The following is a 20,792-nucleotide window of genomic DNA, read 5'->3' as shown; positions in this document are numbered from 1 at the left end:
GGCTACTAACAGGATCGTTTTTAGGGTCAAAAACTTTAGGGGTAGCTGATGTAATGGCTCATACGGATCTTTTGTAAGGGCTTCTAACACCAGGTTTAAATCCCAGGGGGCTATTCTGGGTATTGGAATAGGCCTAGCTCTATGGCAGGATTTAATAAATCTGGCTATCCACCTATCTGATGCCAGTTTGCAATTGTAGAGCGCCCCTAGTGCCGACACCTGAACCTTAAGTGTGTTTACTGCTAACCCCATCTGCAACCCAGATTGTAAGAACTCTAGGATGGCACTAATCGGGGGTTCTTTTCCTAGCGGCTTACCCAAGAACTGTAAAAACTTATCCCATGTTTTGCCGTAGATGTTAGTAGTCACCGGTTTCCTGCTTTTTAGCAGAGTGGCCACCAGCCCAGGGGAGAACCCCCTATCCATTAAAAGCGACCTTTCAAATTCCACACCGTCCGATGGAATCCTTTGACCTGAGCGTGCAATATTGGACCCTGAGCTAGTAGGTCCGGGATTTCTGGCAGAACCCATGGATTGGAGAGGGACATCTTCCGTAGCAGAGCGAACCAGGGCCTTTTTGGCCAAAATGGAGCTATTACAATCACCCTGGCTTGATCGTTTCTGATTTTTCTTACCACAGTTGGGATCAGAGCTACTGGGGGGAACGCGTAAGCCAGTCTGAAGTTCCACTGGATGTGCAACGAGTCCACTGCCCATGGATTTTCCCTCGGGTTTAGAGAGCAGAACCTGTTTGCCTGTTGTGCTTGTTTGCAAAGAGGTCTATCACCGGTTCCCCCCAAAGCTGAATTATCTTTTGAAAAATGGACCGGTTTAGCGCCCATTCTCCTTGCCTCAGGGTATTGCGACTCAGGAAATCTGCCTCTATGTTTTCTGCCCCTTTTATGTGTAGGGCTGTCACGGAGTGTAGGTGTTCCTCTGCACTGCTCAGAATGTCTGTTGCTGCTTCCATTAAGGAGTGTGATCTTGTCCCTCCTTGGTGGTTGATGTATGCCACTGCTACCTTGTTGTCTGACATGATGCGTACATCTCGACCCTGGAGTAGCGGAATGAAGTGGCTTAGGGCCTTGCCCACTGCCCACAGTTCTCTCAGGTTGGAGGATGCCTTCCTTACTTGAGGTGTCCAGGAACCCTGGCCTATGAGGCCCCTTAGGTGTGCCCCCCACCCCGAGGAGCTTGCATCTGTTAAAATTATATCTGTCGCCTGTCTGTCCCATGGTATTCCCAAGGTCAGATTTGTCTCGTTCAACCACCAGTTGAGAGAGTCTCTGGTTTTTAAGGAAAGCTCCAGCTTTCCTTCCAAACGCCCTCTTAGCGATCTTTGTGCTCTTAGTATCTCCCCCTGGAGTTGCCGGGTGTGAAACTGAGCCCACCTGACCGCCGGAATACAGGATTTTAGGGTACCTAGTAGGGACATTGCTTTTCTTAATGTCATACATGGTTGGTTTCGGCCCACCAAGGCCAGATTTTGCACCTTCTCTATCTTGGACTCTGGGAGCAGACACTCTTGCCTTTCTGAGTCCAGTATAAATCCTAGGAATGTCTGTTTCTTTAGGGGTTGTAATTTTGATTTTTTGAAATTGACTATCCACCCTAACTCTTGCAAGGTGTTGATCACCTGAGTCAACTGTGCTGTACAGTGGTCCTCTGAACTGCCCACTATAAGAAAATCGTCCAGGTATGGTATTATGACCGTATCGTGAATCCGGAGAAAGGCTGTCACTTCCGCTATGACCTTGGTGAAGACCCTCGGGGCTATGGATATGCCAAACGGAAGAGCCCTGAACTGAAAGTGCCTTAGTGTGCCCTGAATATAAAGCGCTACCCTCAGGTATTTCTGGTAATCTGGATGGATAGGGATGTGATAATACGCATCCTTTAAATCGACTACAGCCATGAAGCAATCTTGATGTAGCAGCTTTACTGCCGTAGTTACTGATTCCATCTTGAAGGTCGGGTTCCTTATCCATAGATTGAGGCGTCTGAGATTTATGATTGTCCTGAACGACTGATTCGGTTTTTTTATTAGAAAAAGGGGTGAATAAAACCCCTTTCCTTCCTGTAAGCGTGGCACCTCGGACAGTACCCGCTTGTCTATCAGGCTCAGGATTTCTGTTTCTAAGGCCAGTTGTTCTTCGGTCATCTTCCTGATAGGTGTGATGACGACCACGGGTTTTGGCTGACGAATAAAGGGGATTTTCAGGCCTTCTTTTAGGATGCTCAGAATCCAGGTATTGGAGGAGATCTTTTCCCAGGCCTGGAAAAAGAGTGCCAATCTCCCTCCTACTGGAATACTGGCGTCATTGTGGTGACTTTTTTGAGGTGGAGGTGCCTCCACCAAACATAAACCCTGATTCTTTCTTCCTTTTATCCTCCCATCTTCTTCTGTCAGCGGGAGGACGCCCTCTATTGAATCTCCCCCTCCGAAAGGGCTGTCTCCTCTGATCCATAGGGAATCTGGGGAAGCCTTTTTTCTTATCGCCTGCTTTCTCCAGAATATCGTCCAAGTTCTTGCCGAACAGGAATCGACCATCGCAGGGGAGAGAGCACAATTTGGCCTTGGACTGAAGGTCACCCGGACAGCCCTTAAGCCATAACGCGCGTCTAGCAGCATTTGATAGTGACGCTGCTCTGGCTGTCAATCGCATAGAGTCCGCCGAGGTATCTGCCAAAAAAGCCGCTGCCCCGTGCAAGAGATACATGTCTGATAAGATCTTCTCTCTTGGGACCCTTGACGCCAGCTTCTCTTCTAACTGCTGCAGCCAGATCATGAGGGAGCGTGCCGTGCAGGTGCCCGCTATCGCCGGCTTTAGACCTCCTGCTGTCGCTTCCCATGCGTGCCTCAAATATGAGTCCGCTTTTTTGTCCAGCGGGTCTCTAAGAACCCCTGCGTCTTCCAAGGGCAGGGCCGACCTTTTGGAAGACCTGGACACCGCTGCATCTATTTTTGGGACTTTGTCCCATACCTCCATATCCTTGTATTCAAAGGGGTATCGTCTCAGAGGCGGATGGAAGGGCCCCCGATTTTTCAGGCTTTTTCCACTCTTTCTCAATAAGCGCCTGGATTTTCGCGTTTACTGGAAAGGTTCGTTTTTTCCTCTCCTGAAGCCCCCCAAACATGATATCCTCTAGGGTTTTAGCCGCCCCTTTCTTCCTGTAGGCCCATTGTGGTTCTAATGGCCTTTAGGAGGGCATCTGTATCTTCTACAGGGAAACATGGCTTACCCCCTGTGTCACTATCTGAGGAGTCTGAGGAGGATGATTTTTCCGCCTGAGACGATACTGACGCGGAATCTGAGGGGGAACTAGGGAAATCCTTCCTGCTTTTTTTCCCTTTTTTCAATAAGGACTTAATTGAGCCTTCCATTTCTGACCTGAGGGCAGATATTAGATTGGCTGCGAAACTAGGCGCTTCCTCCGCCATAGTCCGCTGAATGCACGAAGCACAGAGATTTTTTTGCCAGTCTCTTGCTAGGGGAGATTTACATATAGCACAATCCCTATTGTTCTTCTTGCTTCCCGCTTTTCTGGGCCTTTCCTACAGGGTGAAGCATACAATAGAAAACCCCTATTAATATACTGCTAACATTAACGAAGATCACTCACCACCCGTAATCAAGGGTACCGGACTTGGAGGCTGCGTCGGAGCACCTGACCCGCGCTCTTTGGACCTTGAGGAGTGCCCCGACCTGCGGCTGGGGCGACTGCTGCTTGAATGGCTTCCATGCTTTCTGCCAGAGGGCTGTGAGGGAGGCAGGGACGCTGAACATTCCTGCTCGGACTCCATTTTGCACCGCCGATCTACAGCTGTCTTCCTCCTTATAAATTGCATGCCTCCGCCTGGTGAGCGTCTTCCTCCCCTCCCTCCTGCGACCGCCGGCCCAGCGCTTCAGAAAGCCGGCCGGCGTCGCACCCGGCGCCATTACACAATCGCCTTCTGCTGACGTCAGCCGGCGCACCCAGCATTCCAAGCGCCGCTGACGTCAGCGGCCGGAAGACGCCAGCGTCTCTCCCCTACCACGGGGATCGAGATGCGGCGTGCGCGAGGGGAGGGCGGCGCGGTGGGGGCTTCCCGGAGCCACCGGGATCCCATCCACGCCCGCACAAACCCGGAGCCCCAGGGACCCGGGGACTGCGCTTCCAGGACCCGACGGCCGGCGCTACAGGTATGCTACCTGTTCTTCCCGCGCCGGGACGGGCCTGAGTCTTTATCTTTCTCTTCGCCCATGACAGGCACCGCCACAGTGGGATTCCTTCCAGGACAGGAACCCAACTGAAGCGAGGGAGAGGTGCCGCCCCTTATGTCTCAGTAGGTTCCTGTCCTGGCGGGGCGGATCTCTCTCAGGTGGTGCTGTCATGGGTGAAGGGAAAACTACTGTATGGACACATGTCGGGGCTCGGAAGGGAAGCAGTGACGTTTTGGAATGCAGACTTTGATGGAATGGTCTGCGGGTGTCATGTGCGTTTGGAGAGCCCCTGATGTACCTAAACTATTGAAACTTCCCACAAGTGACCCCATTTTGGACACTAGACCCCCCCCCCACGGAACTTATCTAGATGTGTGGTGAGCACTTTGAACCCCCAAGTGCTTCACAGAAGTTTATAACGCTCGGACGTGAAAATAAAAAAATCATTTTTTTCCACAATTTGACCTGAGTAGGCTGATACATGAGGGGGTAAAACACTGTTTGGGCGCATGGCAGAGCTTGGAAGCGAAGGAGTACCATTTGACTTTTTCAACTCAGAATTGGCTGGAATTGAGATCAGACGCCATGTTGCATTTGGAGAGCCCTTGATGTGCCCAAACAGTGGAAACCCCCAATTCTAACTCCAACCCGAACCCCAACACACCCCTAACCCTAACCCTAGCCCTAATGGAAATAAATACATTTTTTTTATTTTATTATTTTTCCCTAACTAAGGGGGTGATAACGGGGGGTTTGATTTACCATTTATGGCGGTTTTTATGTTTGGCAGCTGTCGCACGCTAAAAAACGCTTTTTATTGTAAAAATAGTTTTTGCATCACCACATATTGAGAGCTATAATTTTTCCGTATTTTGACCCACCGAGTCATGTGAGGTCTTATTTTTTGCGGGACGAGTTGACGTTTTTATTGGTACCATTTTCGGGCATGTGACATTTTTTGATCGCTTTTTATTCCGATTTTTGGGACGCAGAATGAACAAAAACCAGCGTTTCATGAATTTCTTTTGGGGGGGGTGCGTTTACACCGTTCCGCGTGCGGTAAAATTCTTCGGGTCAGTACGGTTACAGCGATAACTCATTTAGGTCTTTTTTATGTTTTGTCGGTTTTATGCAATGAAAACTATTTTATATAAAAAAATAATTATTTTTGCATCGCTTTATTCTGCGAGCTATAACTTTATTTTTTCGCTGATAATGCTGTGTGGTGGCTCGTTTTTTGCGGGACAAGATGACGTTTTCAGCGGTACCATGGATATTTATATGCGTATTTTTGATCGCGCGTTATTACACTTTGTTTGGCGGTATGATAAATTATTTTTTGCTTTGTTTTTATTTTTATTTTTTAAGGGGTTCGCTAAAGGGGTTAACTAATGGGACAGTTTTATAGGGCGGGTTGTTACGGACGCGGCGATAACTAAAATGTGTACTTTTATTGTTTTTTTTTTTATTTCCAAAAAATGGATTTATTTGGGGGAATATTTTTTTTCTAATTTATTTGGCGATTTTTTTAAATTTATTTTTACACTTTTTTTTATTTTTTTATTAACTTTATTAAATAGTCCCAGGTGGGACATCACTGTCCTGTGACAGATCGCTGATCTGTCACATCACAGATCACTGTGACAGATCAGCGATCTGTCACAGGCACTACTGCAGACTTCCTCATGCCTGCGCTTTGCAGGCACTGAGGAAGCCAGCTTCCTGCAGGCCCCCGAAGGCCCACATCGCCATCTTGGATTCGGGGGCCTGCAGGAAAGCAGCAGCGCTGCACATTGCGCTGCCGTGGGGGGCTCAGGGAAGCACGGAGGGAGCCTCCTCCCTGCCGATGCTTCCCTTTAACCCCCGGTACACCGCGATCATGTTTGATCGCGGTGTGCAAGGGGTTAACGTGTCGGGGGCGGTCCGTGACCGCCCCTGACACATTATCACAGCTGACACCCGGCACAATCAGCTGACACCCGGCCGCGATCAGCGGCGCTCACCACGTGGGCGCCGCCGATTGCGGTAGACGTACTATCCCGTCCATGGGCATAGGGGCCCGGGTCCCATGGATGGGATAGTACGTCTGATGTCAGGAAGGGGTTAAAACAACACATACTCCCCCCTCTGTTGCCTCAGCCTGTGCCAGTCCAGCAGCGTCATCACTGGCTCTGAGGAGCCGCATGTTTCACTTCCTCAGGATCTCAATTACATTCGAAGCAGAGGAGATGACAATCCCTTTAACAATCCTTAAGGCCAAAATAACACTCTGTAAATACTTTTTTTTATTTAAAGGGATTGGCTACTTATCAGATTGCATGGCACTTTTGTCTGTATAATGGCGGCAGATGGAAGATCATGTGACCAGACTTGTCCAACATCCTACTCTAATTGTAAAACACCTGACATGGCAAAGCTGCTCTTCTATTGGAGGAGGATGAGAGAGAGGTCGGGTCACATGCTCCTCCCTGCAGGCCTTAGGGTATGTTTCCACGGTCCGGATTACTTTAAGCATTTGCTGCGGAATGGACGCTGCATACAGCTGCAGCGTCCAGATGTTACAACATAGTGGACGGGATTTTATGAAATCCCATCTCCACTATGAGTGAAAACACGCAGGTGGCAGACTTGCAAAACCGGATATGCGGAGAGTCTTTCCAGACCGCAGCATGTCTATCTTGTGGAGACGCTCCGTCTCTGCAAGATAAATAACACAGTCTACGACTAGGATGCAGTAATTCCGCATGTGTTCAATGAACACATGCGGTATCACCGCACATACAACAGGGGGCGGCACTTTGGGTGGAGACGGGTTTCCGCTGCGTCCAAAGCGCAGGGATTCCGGACCGTGGACACATACCCTTATATGGACGAAGTGCCGCTTCACTATCAGATAGTGGTCAACCCCTTTAAGGTTTTCTACTTTTCCACTCCTAAATCATCCAGAACAAATGATAGTTTGGCATCACTTGCATCCCCCTGCAATGTGGTTATATACCATTCCTGTATGTAAAGTTATATATAACATTAAAATATAATGTAAATCCACTTAAGGATCCTGTGCCAAAACTACAACACTTATGAAATGCCGTATTTGGATGAATGGTGACAAGGATTGTGCGGGACACTACTGGACTTACTGAGTAATCTGAAGCTTGTCTAGCAGGCAGATATAGCCTCTCCAAAATAGCTCCCTGAGGTTTTACTAAATTTGGAAAATGAACAGTACAGTAACAAAGGTCTGATCTGATCCTTGAAGGACAGATAGGTGAGCAGTTACATGTAAGGTGACAATGTGTCAATTCAATCAAAACCCATTTCTCAACCCTTTTGATATGGTTCTCATTGTACACTTTCCCCCCTAACTATTGTATAATAAATTATCTACACAAACTGCCTCAGTATATAGAAATATCTGTTCCGTGTAAAAGATAACTCACACAGATCACCTCTTCAGGGAATTTAAGAGTGGCTCTACATTTGGGAGTAGAATAATAGCACACAATGGGCGGCACGGTGGCTCAGTGGTTAGCACTGCAGCCTTGCAGCGCTGGAGTCCTGGGTTCGAATCCCACCAAGGACAACATCTGCAAGGAGTTTGTATGTTCTCCCCGTGTTTGCGTGGGTTTCCTCCCACATTCTAAAGACATACTGATAGGAAATTTAGATTGTGTGCCCCATCGGGGACAGTGATGATAATGTGTGCAAACTGTAAAGCGCTGCGGAATATGTTAGCGCTATATAAAAATAAAGATTATTATTCAGAAAAGCTATGTATAACGTCACCCAATGAACCATCTAGAAATCAAGAATTAAAGAAACTTTACTATCAAGCATGCAAATAGAGTCCATAGGGTTACATTAGCCCAACAGACAACAAAACCATGTTCTTTTAACCTCTGACAAAGCGACATGTATACAGAAAAAAAAAAAAAAAAAAGTATTGCAACTATTCTATATAAGGGTATGTGCACACGATCAGGTTTGGCTCAAGATTTGTTCAGGATCAGACGCAGAGGAAATCTGCACCAAATCTGCATCTGATGTCACTGGCAGGTCACTTGCGTTTTTGATGCGTCTTTTCATTGCATGTGTTTTGTCACTTGAAATAAAGCCAATTGAAAGTTGGCTTCTGGGAAGGGGAAAAAAAAAAAAAGTGATTTCCTGTTTGCAGATATTTTGGGGTATGTTCCCACGGTCAGTTAACACTGCAAGTTGGACACTATGTACATCCGCAGCGTCCAGTTGTTACAGCATAGTGGATGGGATTTTAAGATATCCCATGCCCACTTTGCATGTGCACTGGCGCCCTCGGCTCACCCGCAGAGACAGACATGTGGTGCGTCTTTCCGGACCAGAGCATGTCAATGTAGTGGAGACACTCAGTCTACGCTGCGTAAATTACCCATACACTTTCATTAGATGCGGTAAAACCGCATTACCTTCCTAGTCACATGAATATTAAGTGCGGGAACGCAGCTTACTACGCATGTATACTAATTTACATAATGGTGAATTTTGTGACACAGCCGGAAGTACACGACACTGGAAGTGAAAGAAAGCACAGAGAGAGGTCCCCTCCTTTTTTAATAAATTAAATTTTTTAAAAGTGGCGTGGGGTCCCCCTATATTTGTTAACCAGCCAGCGTAAAGCAGACTACTGGTACTGGTATTTCAGGCTGGTAAGGATCCAAATATCCATGAACCTTACCAGCCTGATAATACCAGGCTGCAGCAGTCTGCTAACCGTCGATGGTTAGCAAAAAATAGTGGGATCCCCTGCAAAAAAAAATATAAAGCGTGGGATCCCCATATTTTTGTTAACCAGCCAAGGGAAAAGCAGACCACTGCGGGCTGGTATTCTCAGTCTGGCAAGGCCCATGGATTTCGGCCCTCACCAGCCTAAAAATAGCAATTCGCAGCCACCCCACAATTGGTGCATCCAAAGATGCGCCAATTGTGGCACTTTAACTGGCTCTTCCCACTTGCTCTATAGCGGTGGTAACTGGGGTAATATTTGTGGGGTTGATGTCACCTTTGTATTGTCAGGTGACATCAAGCCCACGGCTTAGTAATAGAGAGGCAACTATAAGACACCTATCCATTACTAGTCCTATAGTTACATGGTAAATAAAGACACAGCAAGTATAAAGTCTTTTAATTGAAATAATGAGACTCCTTTAATAGATCTTACTTGTCCGCCGAGAAGATATACCGTATTTTTCAGATTATAAGACGCACTTTTTTCCCCCCAAAATTTTTTTTTTTTTTGGGGGGAATGGGGGTGCGTTTTATAATGCAGATATACTATACAGCTACTGTTGCTGCAGGCCTCAGGCTGGGATGAGGGGGTTCCCGGCTCTCCTGCGGTGGGATCTGCCGACATATTGTGAAAGGCCAGAGCCCCCCCGAAGTTCCATGGTTTCCTATGCGGTGGACTCCAGGAAAATGGCCGCCGTGGGGCGGCACATGTGCAGATGGAGATCTCGGCACCAAGATCTTGGCAGAGCCCCCACAGCACTGCCGGACATCGGTAAACCCCCTCATCCCAGCCTGCGGCATCACCCCACTCCTGCCTCCTCCAGCAGCAACCCTGGGAACCCGCTACACTGTAGCCACCACCCCCAATTTCTTGAAATCCCTCCCACTATGCTTTAAAATCTGGCGCTGCGGGTTGGACGCTGTGGATGTACGCAGCGTCCAACCCGCAGTGTTTACTGACCGTGGGAACATACCCTAAGGGTAGGTTTCCATGATCAGGAAACAGCCGTGCTTTGGATGCAGCACATGCTCGTTCCGTCCAAAGCTCTGCCGGCTTTTGTACGTGCGGCGACTCCGCTTGTATTCATCTTGTGGAGACTGAGCGTCTCTGCAAGATAGACATGCTGCAGTCTATAAAGACGCGCCGCATGTGCGTATACACAGGTCTGCCACCTGCGTCTATCCATGCAATCCAAATGTCACAAATCGTTTAAGTCTTGAATATGATGTGAACAGAGCTTTCCCAATGTCTCCCCTTTATGTAAACTACACGGCCACATGCAGATATGCATACACAGCCGAAGCTCATACTTCTGGTCACAGTTTACACAAAGGAATAATGTGAAAAAGGTTAGTAGTTTCTCTTTAAGTTTGGAACACTCCAGTTTATTATGAAACAATACGGGAGGACTACATAAACATAGATGAGCCACATCACTAGAAGGGTTGATGGTTAAAATTACTGGCTAAAAGTAAAAAGTCATAAAATGCTTATAGTGCATGGTAGCCCATGTGTGGAGTGCAAGACCGTCCAGCTGGCCAGCACAAGAGACATGCATTGTCTTTTTTAGGAATTCTTCCTTGGCTTGTTCAGCTGTCTCCTCACCCACTCCTCACAAATTCCAAACTATTTCTGTCACTTCCCAGATATGAAGATATTGCTAATCACTTAACACATGCTGCCATAGGAAACCAATTTAAAGCCATTAAGAGCTATGTTTCTGCTCAGTAAAAATAGATATAAATGATAAGCCAAAAGATGTGCGAGGGCCTGAAACTATGAAGCAGACAAAAAGTCCATAGTATATAAATGAAGTCTGCTTGTTGAAGAAAAATAAAAGAGGTCTTGGTGAGGAGCAGTTCCAGATCCAGTTATACAAGGATCCTGTTAGCACCAAACAAACGGTTTATAAATTAACATACAAAGTCTGGAACAGAAAAAAAAAATACATGACATAAACCTAATTACTCTTTTCAAGTACGAAATGTATGGTACTAGGTCAGCTAATTCAGACGCATGTACCAAAAGACTCAGTTTCTCGTTTTGATTTTTTTTTTTTTTATTTCATTGTGTCCCACACTACACTCCTGTCAATAAATACATGCACATGTTTGGAACTTAAGGCCCCGTCACACTAAGCGATCTCGGTAGCTAGATCGCTGCTGAGTCACAACTTTTGTGACGTAACAGCGATCTCACCAGCGAGCAGCCCCCTGCCGGTATCGCTGATCGCTGGAAGAAACCTCTGGACATTTCTTTGGTCGCTGGTCTCCCGCTGGCCAGCACGCATCTGTGTGTGACAGGCGGGAGACCAGCGATCAGGTGTAAAAAAAATAAAAAATATAGTTATTCTCACCTTCCGACGTCCCGTTCAGCCATCCTGCCTCTCTCCACGCTCCGGTCCCAGTGATCCTTTGCACGAATGACCGCGAGACTTTGTTATCCCTCGAGACCGTGACATCTCGCGGTCATTCTCGCAAAGGATCACTGGGACCGGAGCGTGTAGAGAGGCAGGATGGCTGAACGGGACGTCGGAAGGTGAGAATAACTATATTTTTTAGTTTGATTCTATTTTTTACAGCGATGGCCAGCGCGATGCCGGGCGCTCGGCATCGCTGTGCTGATCGCTGGTGAAGCTGTCTGTGTGACAGCTCACCAGCGATCACATAGCGACTTACTAGCGATCCTGACACCTTGACATCGGTGACGGGATCGCTGGTAAGTCGCTTAGTGTGACGGGGCCTTAATACCTATTAGGTATGGAATTGTGCCTGCAGTAAGGACTCATTTTTTTTTTCAATTATTTTCTACTGGGCCAGACTGCCAAGGAGGGTCAGAGGGCAGAGGTTCATCTGATAATTTGCTTTTGGAAAGAGTTGTGCACAACATATTCAGGTGAGAGCACAACATATCCCCCTGCCATCTAAATACCACTACAGAAGATAATACACAGGAGCTGTTGGCTTATCTTTATTAGGATGTTTTTTAGAATTCACAGCATATATTATTCTCTATATTGAGAAGAGTGAAATAAAAGAAATCAACTCACTGCTAATATTAAAATTCACACTACAGGTTAATTCCATACAGAAAATTTAGCGCAGCATGTGGACGAAAGCATGCACGACGGCAGATGTTACTCAATGTGCACATACGCATGAGCAATTATTCCCACACAAGATCAGAGTGGAGATCGGAGGGTGGGAGAGAAGCATGCACAAACAAGAAGGTTGCATGTTACAACAGGCAACTACTGCCCCATCTGTGATAAGGACAAGTACATGGTGGTGCAGATGTCCCATCATTGGGACCCCACAGATTCCAAGAACTGGGCTTTGAAATGTCCCCATACAATTCAGCAGTGGCTGCACATGCGTCGCTGTATTATAAATTCTCTGTGTGACTGGAAGAGATAGTGGAGTACCGCATTTGACTTTTACAGACAGTTCTATACTGAATGGAGTCATGGTGCATGTGTGAGTGGCTGTGGTGCAAATGCCCACGTCACCAATAAATCAATGGCCAAGACTCAAAAACAGGCTAATCATTACTACACAGCTGTTTGTTTGTTTTTTACAAGCTACAGTACATGTCCTAGAGATCTTTTTGCAGCTTCAATCATAATACATGCAGATTATGCTAAAGCTTCACCACAGTCATAATACGCACAGAAAAAGGGGGGTCATGCTGCAATTTGAAGAAAATAACGTTCTTTTCACACTGTATTTTCCATGTCTGCCATGAAAGATAACTAGTGCATGTGTCAATAAATACACAGGCCCGCCTTCACCTGACCGTCATTCTTGGTCATAGTCTGGATCATAGCCGCAAGAGTTACTTTTCTGCAGTTTGGAATAGGACTGCACTCTCACATAAAGAGACATGCAGTAAAAAAAAAAATACACACAAACTTAGGATGAATGCACTAGAAAGGAACATCAACTTAATCACATATCACATGGAGTTAGTATTTTGGTTCCGGTGGTAAATTATCTAGCAGGCTAAAAAACATTTCTGACAATGACACTAATAAATGAAGCGTGTAGTGATAACCATAATATAATATAGCTACTGTTCACGTCTCACATCTAATGGACTTGGTATATACGGTACTAAACAGGCAGCTTATATAACAATTTTCTGGTCAGGAATATTACATGAATGCGCAGTTTATAAAATAAACTCTCTTAGAGAGCTAATCCTTATCTCAGAGTTTAAAAAACATATCCATTAATGGGCAAGGAGGTTGGAACGAATTTTCAGAAGTGTGCCCCTTCATTTGTTTCACATAGCTGTGTAGATTAACCCTCTTCAGCTGTTCAGGAATATATCACTGTCACTCAGCCTTCTAGGCCAGGAGATGGGTTCTAGGGACTGCAGCTGACAACTATCCATTTATGGCTACACAGGGCGATGTGACAAGACACTCCCATACACTTAGTAACTGAGGGTAACATGGGCTGTCCCTTTTGAGAACCAAATATGGGAAGGCATATGAGGGACTCCCAAAGCATTCCTAAACTAGGAAAGGTAACTACCAAGGGAAAAAAAAAAAAAAAAAAAAGAGGGGGGTGGAAATGAATATATAAAGCCTTTGCTTCTACAGTAACGAGCGGCAGCTGCAGCGTTCGGCATCCAACCTCCCTGTGAACGTGTAGAAAGGTTCCTGCACTTACAACCATGTGTGACGACGAAGAGACCACTGCCTTGGTCTGTGACAACGGCTCCGGCTTAGTGAAGGCTGGATTTGCAGGAGATGATGCACCCAGAGCTGTATTCCCATCCATTGTGGGCCGCCCACGTCACCAAGGTGTCATGGTAGGAATGGGACAGAAAGACTCTTACGTAGGTGATGAAGCCCAAAGCAAAAGAGGTATCCTTACTCTGAAATACCCCATTGAACATGGCATCATCACTAACTGGGATGACATGGAGAAAATTTGGCATCACACCTTCTACAATGAGCTGCGTGTCGCCCCTGAAGAGCACCCCACGCTGCTTACAGAAGCTCCACTCAACCCAAAAGCTAACAGGGAGAAGATGACACAAATCATGTTTGAGACCTTCAATGTTCCTGCAATGTATGTTGCCATCCAGGCTGTACTATCCCTCTATGCTTCTGGCCGTACCACTGGCATTGTTCTGGACTCTGGAGATGGCGTCACACACAACGTTCCCATCTATGAAGGATATGCATTGCCCCATGCCATCATGCGTCTTGACCTGGCTGGCCGTGATCTCACCGACTACCTTATGAAGATTCTCACTGAACGTGGCTACTCTTTTGTCACAACAGCTGAAAGAGAAATTGTCCGAGATATCAAGGAAAAGCTGTGCTATGTGGCTTTGGACTTTGAAAATGAGATGGCCACTGCAGCATCTTCATCTTCCCTGGAAAAGAGCTATGAACTGCCTGATGGTCAAGTGATTACCATTGGCAATGAACGTTTCCGCTGCCCAGAAACCCTTTTCCAACCTTCCTTCATAGGTATGGAGTCTGCTGGCATTCATGAGACCACCTACAACAGCATCATGAAGTGCGACATTGATATTCGCAAAGACCTGTATGCCAACAACGTTCTTTCAGGTGGCACCACCATGTACCCAGGTATTGCTGACCGTATGCAGAAGGAAATCACAGCTCTAGCCCCAAGCACCATGAAGATTAAGATCATTGCTCCACCTGAGCGCAAATACTCTGTATGGATCGGAGGCTCCATCTTGGCCTCACTGTCTACCTTCCAGCAGATGTGGATCACCAAGCAAGAATATGATGAAGCTGGACCATCCATTGTCCACCGCAAATGCTTCTAAACATACATTGTTGGGGTGCACAGTGCTCTCTCTAATTGGACATAAATCAAGAGACATTACGAGATGAACTGTATCCTACTAGAGACTTGAGTCAGGTGTGTCACTTGTCATTGACTAGATGCTCATCCTACAGACTCTCAACCCTTCTATCACATACGACAAGGGTGATATTTATATGTTGTATTTGGGGTAATGCTCATTCCAACATCTCATGTAAAACTGCTTCTATACTGCCAAATTAAAGAACATCATGAAACTGAATCTTTTATTCTTGCATATTTAGGATTATAAGCTGCAATTCTTTAAAAAAAAAATCTAGAAAAATATAGTTGTTCGCTGCATACAAGAAAAGAAAAACAACTGGTTTTCAAATACAATTATATTCACTATTCAAAAGTTACTAGATGTACATTTTAATACTACTAAATACTAGTAATGATTAAAAATACTATTGATATTACTACCACTAAAAAATCTTTTCAACAATAAAATTACCATCTCTCCCTGAACGACAAAAAGCACACATAACCAAGTCAAATATATACAAGTATGAAATAGCTTCATACAGGTGATACAAATGTGCAAATGTCAAAGTATCACAAAGCACATGATAAAAATCAAAAATTACATTATATAATACCATAAGGTTGCCATTTCTATCACAATTTTCTTTGTGGTCCACCTATCATGGTCATACTGGTGTCTAATACTAAATTAAAAATGTCAAAAAAAATCATAACGCAATTAACAAGTTACAGGGAAAAAAGGTATTGCTTATGTTAACCTTCAGCACATTGATTGGAAAAACAGTAATACATAAAAGAGCAAAACACACATAAGCAAAAAGCATCACAAAATAACACTAGCTGGCCGCAACTTCCACGCACGGACTTTGAATTTCAACAAGGCATGGAAGAGTAATCTGTGAAGGGCATAAATAGGCTGTTACAAGACTTCTTGTCCATTACATTGGAAAAGAGGAAAAAGGCCAATGAATAAGAATTCGCACACCTGAATGTAGAAATGGCAAAAATGCTTTTGACAACCAAAAGCACACAATAAGTAAAAACAATTAAAAACAGAAAACAATACAACCACCCTGGTGCCAGCGTGGTCCATGTAGCATATATATATTATATGTAGCATATAATACAGTAGTATATGTATGTATATATATATATATATATATATATATATATATATATATATATATTATAACACCAAGAAATGTTAAGTAGCACCTGAGTACCAAATTGCTACACTAGATATGAAGAGACTGTCCTTAATACTGACAACAGTATAAAAATAATATACAAGAGGCATCCTCAAAATACATGAAAGGGCAAAACATACATAAGCTAAAAGCATCACAAAATAACACTAGCTGGCCGCAACTACCAGGCATTGACTTTGAATTTCAATAAGGCATGGAAGAGTCATCAGTGAAGGGCGTACACAGGCTGTTACAAGACTTGTCACTTACAGACTTGTTCACCAACGGATTATGCTACATTACATCAGACAACCAAGTATTGTTTTTTTACATTGCTATGTAAAAATATGTGCATGCTACACAAGTACATACACGAGGTAAAGAGACATTCATACACACTAACTCCTTCACCCCCAAGGGTGGTTTGCATGTTCATGACCGGGCCAATTTTTACAATTCTGACCACTGTCCCTTTATGAGGTCATAACTCTGAAACGCTTCAATGGATCCCGGTGGTTCTGACACTGTTTTCTCGTGACATATTGTACTTCATGTTAGTGGTAAAATTTCATTCATATAACTTACGTTTATTTGTGAAAAAAAAATTGAAATTTGGCAATTTTCCAACTTTGAATTTTTATGCCCTTAAATCACAGAGATACGGCACACAAAAAACTTAATAAATAACATTTCCCACATGTTTACTTTTGTTAGGAAGTTATAAGGGTTAAAAGTTGACCAGCGATTTCTCATTTTTACAACACCATTTTATTTTTACGGACCACATCACATTTGAAGCCACTTTTAGAAAATACCCAAAAGTGACACCATTCTAAAAACTGCACCCCTCAAGGTGCTCAAAACCACATTCAAGAAGTTTAATAACCATTCAGATGCTTCACAGGAATTTTTTGAATATTTAAAAAAAAAAATAAATAAATAAATGAACATTAACTTTTCTTCACAAAAAAAATAATTCAGGTTCAATTTTTTTTTATTTTACCAAGGGTAAAAGGAGAAATTGGACTGGAAAAGTTGTGCAATTTGTCCTGAGTACGCTGATACCTGATATGTTTGGGGGGAACCACTTTTCGGCGCATAGCAGAGCTCAGAAGGGAAGGAGCGCCGTTTGACTTTTTCAAAATTGGCTGGAATGCTGATCGGACGCCATGTCACGTTTGGAGAGCCCCTGATGTACTTAAACAGTGGAAACCCCCACAAGTGACCCCATTTTGGAAACTAGACCCCCCCAAGGAACTTATCTAGATATGTGGTGAGAACTTTGAAACCACAAGGGCTTCACAGAAGTTTATAACGTACAGCGGTACAATTAAAAAAATCATTTTTTCCACAAAAAATGATCTCATCCCCAATTTTTATTTTCCCAAGGGTAACAGCACCCTAAAAGTTATTGTGCAATTTGTCCTGAGTACGCTAATACCCCATATGTGGGTGTAAATGACTATTTGGGCGCATGGCAGAGCTCGGAAGGGAAGCAGCACCATTTGACGTTTTTGGCTGGAATTGAGATCGGACACCATGTCGCGTTTGGAAAGACCCTGATGTACCTAAACAGTGGAAACCCCCCACAAGTGACCCATTTTGGAAACCAGACCCCCTAAGGAACTTATCTAGATGTGTGGTGAGCACTTTGAATTCCCCCAGTGCTTCACAGAAGTTTATAACGCCCGGGCGTGAAAATAAAAAAAATCTTATTTTTTCCACAAACATGATCATTTAGTCCCCAATTTTTTTTATTTTCCCAAGGGTACCAGGAGAAAATGGACCCCAAAAGTTTTTGTCCAATTTGTCCTGAGTAGGCTGATACCCCATATGTGGGGTAAAACACTGTTTGGGCGCAAGGCAGAGCTTGGAAGGGAAGGAGCACTATTTGACTTTTTCAACGCAGAATTGGCTGGAATTGAGATCAGACGCCATGTTGCGTTTGGAGAGCACCTGAGCCCAAACAGTGGAAACCCCCCAATTCTAACTCCAACCCTAACCCCAACACACCCCTAATCCTAATCTCTGCCCTAACCCTAATCTCAGCCCTAACCCTAACCGGAAAATGGAAATAAATACATTTTCTTTTAATTTTATTATTTTTCCCCTACCTAAGGGGGTGATAACGGGGGGGTCTGATTTACTATTTATGGCGGTTTTTATATTTGGCAGCTGTCGCACGCTAAAAGAAGCTCGCTTTTTATTGTAAAAATAGTTTTTGCATCACCACATATTGAGAGCTATAATTTTTCCGTATTTTGACCCACTGAGTCATGTGAGGTCTTATTTTTTGCGGGACGAGTTGACGTTATTATTGGTATCATGTTCGGGCACGTGACATTTTTTGATCGCTTTTTATTCAGATTTTTGGGATGCAGAATGAACAAAAACCAGCGTTTCATGAATTTCTTTTGTTCTTTTGGGGGGTGCGTTTACATCGTTCCGCGTGCGGTAAAATTGATAAAGTGGTTTTATTCTTCGGGTCAGTACGATTACAGCAATACCTCATTTATGTAATTTTTTTATGTTTTGGCGCTTTTATGCAATACAAACAATTTTAAATAAAAAATAATTATTTTTGCATCGCTTTATTCTGCGAGCTATAACTTTATTTTTTCTCTGATGATGCTGTGTGGCGGCTCGTTTTTTGCAGGACAAGATGACGTTTTCAGCGGTACCATGGATATTTATATGCGTCTTTTTGATCGCGCGTTATTGCACTTTTTGGTCGGCGGTATGATAATTATTTTTTGCTTCGTTTTTTATTTTTTAAGGGGTTCACTAAAGGGGTTAACTAATAGGACAGTAATATAGGGCAGGTCGTTACGGACACGGCGATACCAAATATGTGTACTTTGTTTTTTTTTTATTTCCAAAAAATGAATTAGGGAATTTTTTTTCTTAATATATTTAGCGATTTTTAAAAAATTATTTTTACACTTTTTTTTTTTTTTTTTTTAAACTTTATTAGGTTGTCCCAGGGGGGACATCACTGTCCTGTGACAGATCGCTGATCTGTCACATCACAGATCACTGTGACAGATCAGCAATCTGTCACAGGCAGTGTGCAGGTTTCTTCCTTGCCTGCGCTTTGCAGGCACTGAGGAAGCCGGCTCCCTGCAGGCCCCGAAGGTCCCCGTCGCCATCTTGGATCCGGGGACCTGCAGGGAAAGAGCCCCCCGCAGCAGCGGTGCACATTGCGCTGCTGTGGGGGGCTCAGGGAAGCACGGAGGGAGCCCCCTCCCTGCCGATGCTTCCCTTTATCCCCCGGTACACCGCGATCGTGTCGGGGCGGTCCGTGACCGCCCCTGACACATAGTGCTGGCTGTCAGCTGTAATAATCAGCTGACACCCGGCCGCGATCAGCGGCACTCACCACGTGGGCGCCGCTGATCGCGCTAGACGTACTATCCCGTCCATGGGCATAGGGGCCCGGGTCCCATGAACGGGATAGTACGTCTGATGTCAGAAAGGGGTTAAAGGGTCTGCATTAGCCTAACCTGTACACTACCTCAAAAGACATTTTATACAGGAGACCATTCTCAGCGTCCTTACAGAATTGAGTTCCGCAGACAAGTAACATACGCTTGTGGTATTTGGTCACTGCCTAAAAAATCCTTTAACCCCTTCCTGACATCAGACGTACTATCCCGTCCATGGGACTCGGGCCAAAGCGCAGGCATGAGGAAGCCTTCTGCACTGCCTGTGACAGATCGCTGATCTGACAGTGATCTGTGATGTGACAGATCAGCGACTGTCACAGGACAGTGATGTCCCACCTGGGACTATTTAATTTTACCAATAAAAACGTCAACTCGTCCCGCAAAAAATAAGACCTCACATGACTCGGTGGGTCAAAATACGGAAAAATTATAGCTCTCAATATGTGGTGATGCAAAAACTATTTTTACAATAAAAAGCGTCTTTTAGCGTGCGACAGCTGCCAAACATAAAAACCGCCATAAATAGTAAATCAAACCCCCCGTTATCACCCCCTTAGTTAGGGAAAAATAATAAAATAAAAAAAATGTATTTATTTCCATTTTTCCATTAGGGTTAGGGCTAGGGTTAGGGATAGGGGTGTGTTGAGGTTCGGGTTGGAGTTAGAATTGGGGGTTTCCACTGTTTGGGCACATCAGGGGCTCTCCAAATGCAACATGGCGTCTGATCTTAATTCCAGCCAATTCTGAGTTGAAAAAGTCAAATAGTGCTCCTTCCCTTCCAAGCTCTGCCATGCGCCCAAACAGTGTTTTACCCCCACATGTAGAGTATCAGCCTACTCAGGTCAAATTGCAAAACAATTTTTGGGGTCCAATTTCTCCTGTTACCCTTAGGAAAATAAAAAACTGGGGGCAAAAATATCATTTTTGTGGAAAAAAATGATTTTTTTATTTTCACGTCCGAGCGTTATAAACTTCTGTGAAGCACTTGGGGATTCAAAGTGCTCACCACACATCTAGATAAGTTCCGTGGGGGGTCTAGTGTCCAAAATGGGGTCACTTGTGGGGAGTTTCAATAGTTTAGGTACATCAGGGGCTCTCCAAACGCACATGACACCCGCAGACCATTCCATCAAAGTCTGCATTCCAAAACGTCACCGCTTCCCTTCCGTGCCCCGACGTGTGTCCATACAGTAGTTTTCTCCCACATATGGGGTGTCTGCGTACTCATGACAAATTGGACAACAACTTTTGGGGTCCAATTTCTCCTGTTACCCTTGGGAAAATAAAAAAATTGGGGACTAATTGATCATGTTTGTGGAAAAAATATGAATTTTTTATTTTCACGCCCGGGC

General features: G+C 44.7%; 2 protein-coding genes across 3 annotated transcripts in view; one reads left to right on the top strand and one right to left on the bottom strand.

Moving 5' to 3' along the window:
* Positions 1 to 20,792, bottom strand: part of MED13L (mediator complex subunit 13L) — a 250,774-nt gene that overhangs the window by 144,478 nt on the left and 85,504 nt on the right. The window lies entirely within an intron of this gene.
* On the top strand, positions 13,558 to 15,042 carry LOC141096141 (actin, alpha cardiac muscle 2). Its single transcript, XM_073582552.1, has one exon. The coding sequence runs from the start codon at positions 13,648 to 13,650 to the stop codon at positions 14,779 to 14,781; it is 1,134 nt and encodes a 377-aa protein (XP_073438653.1). The 5' UTR covers positions 13,558 to 13,647; the 3' UTR covers positions 14,782 to 15,042.

This window comes from Dendrobates tinctorius, unplaced genomic scaffold, assembly GCF_039654945.1.
Source record: "Dendrobates tinctorius isolate UK_male_01 unplaced genomic scaffold, ASM3965494v1 ptg000073l, whole genome shotgun sequence".
NCBI lineage: Eukaryota > Metazoa > Chordata > Amphibia > Anura > Dendrobatidae > Dendrobates > Dendrobates tinctorius.
The sequence above is the reverse complement of the archived record's forward strand: the minus strand, read 5'-3'. Positions and strand labels throughout refer to the sequence as shown.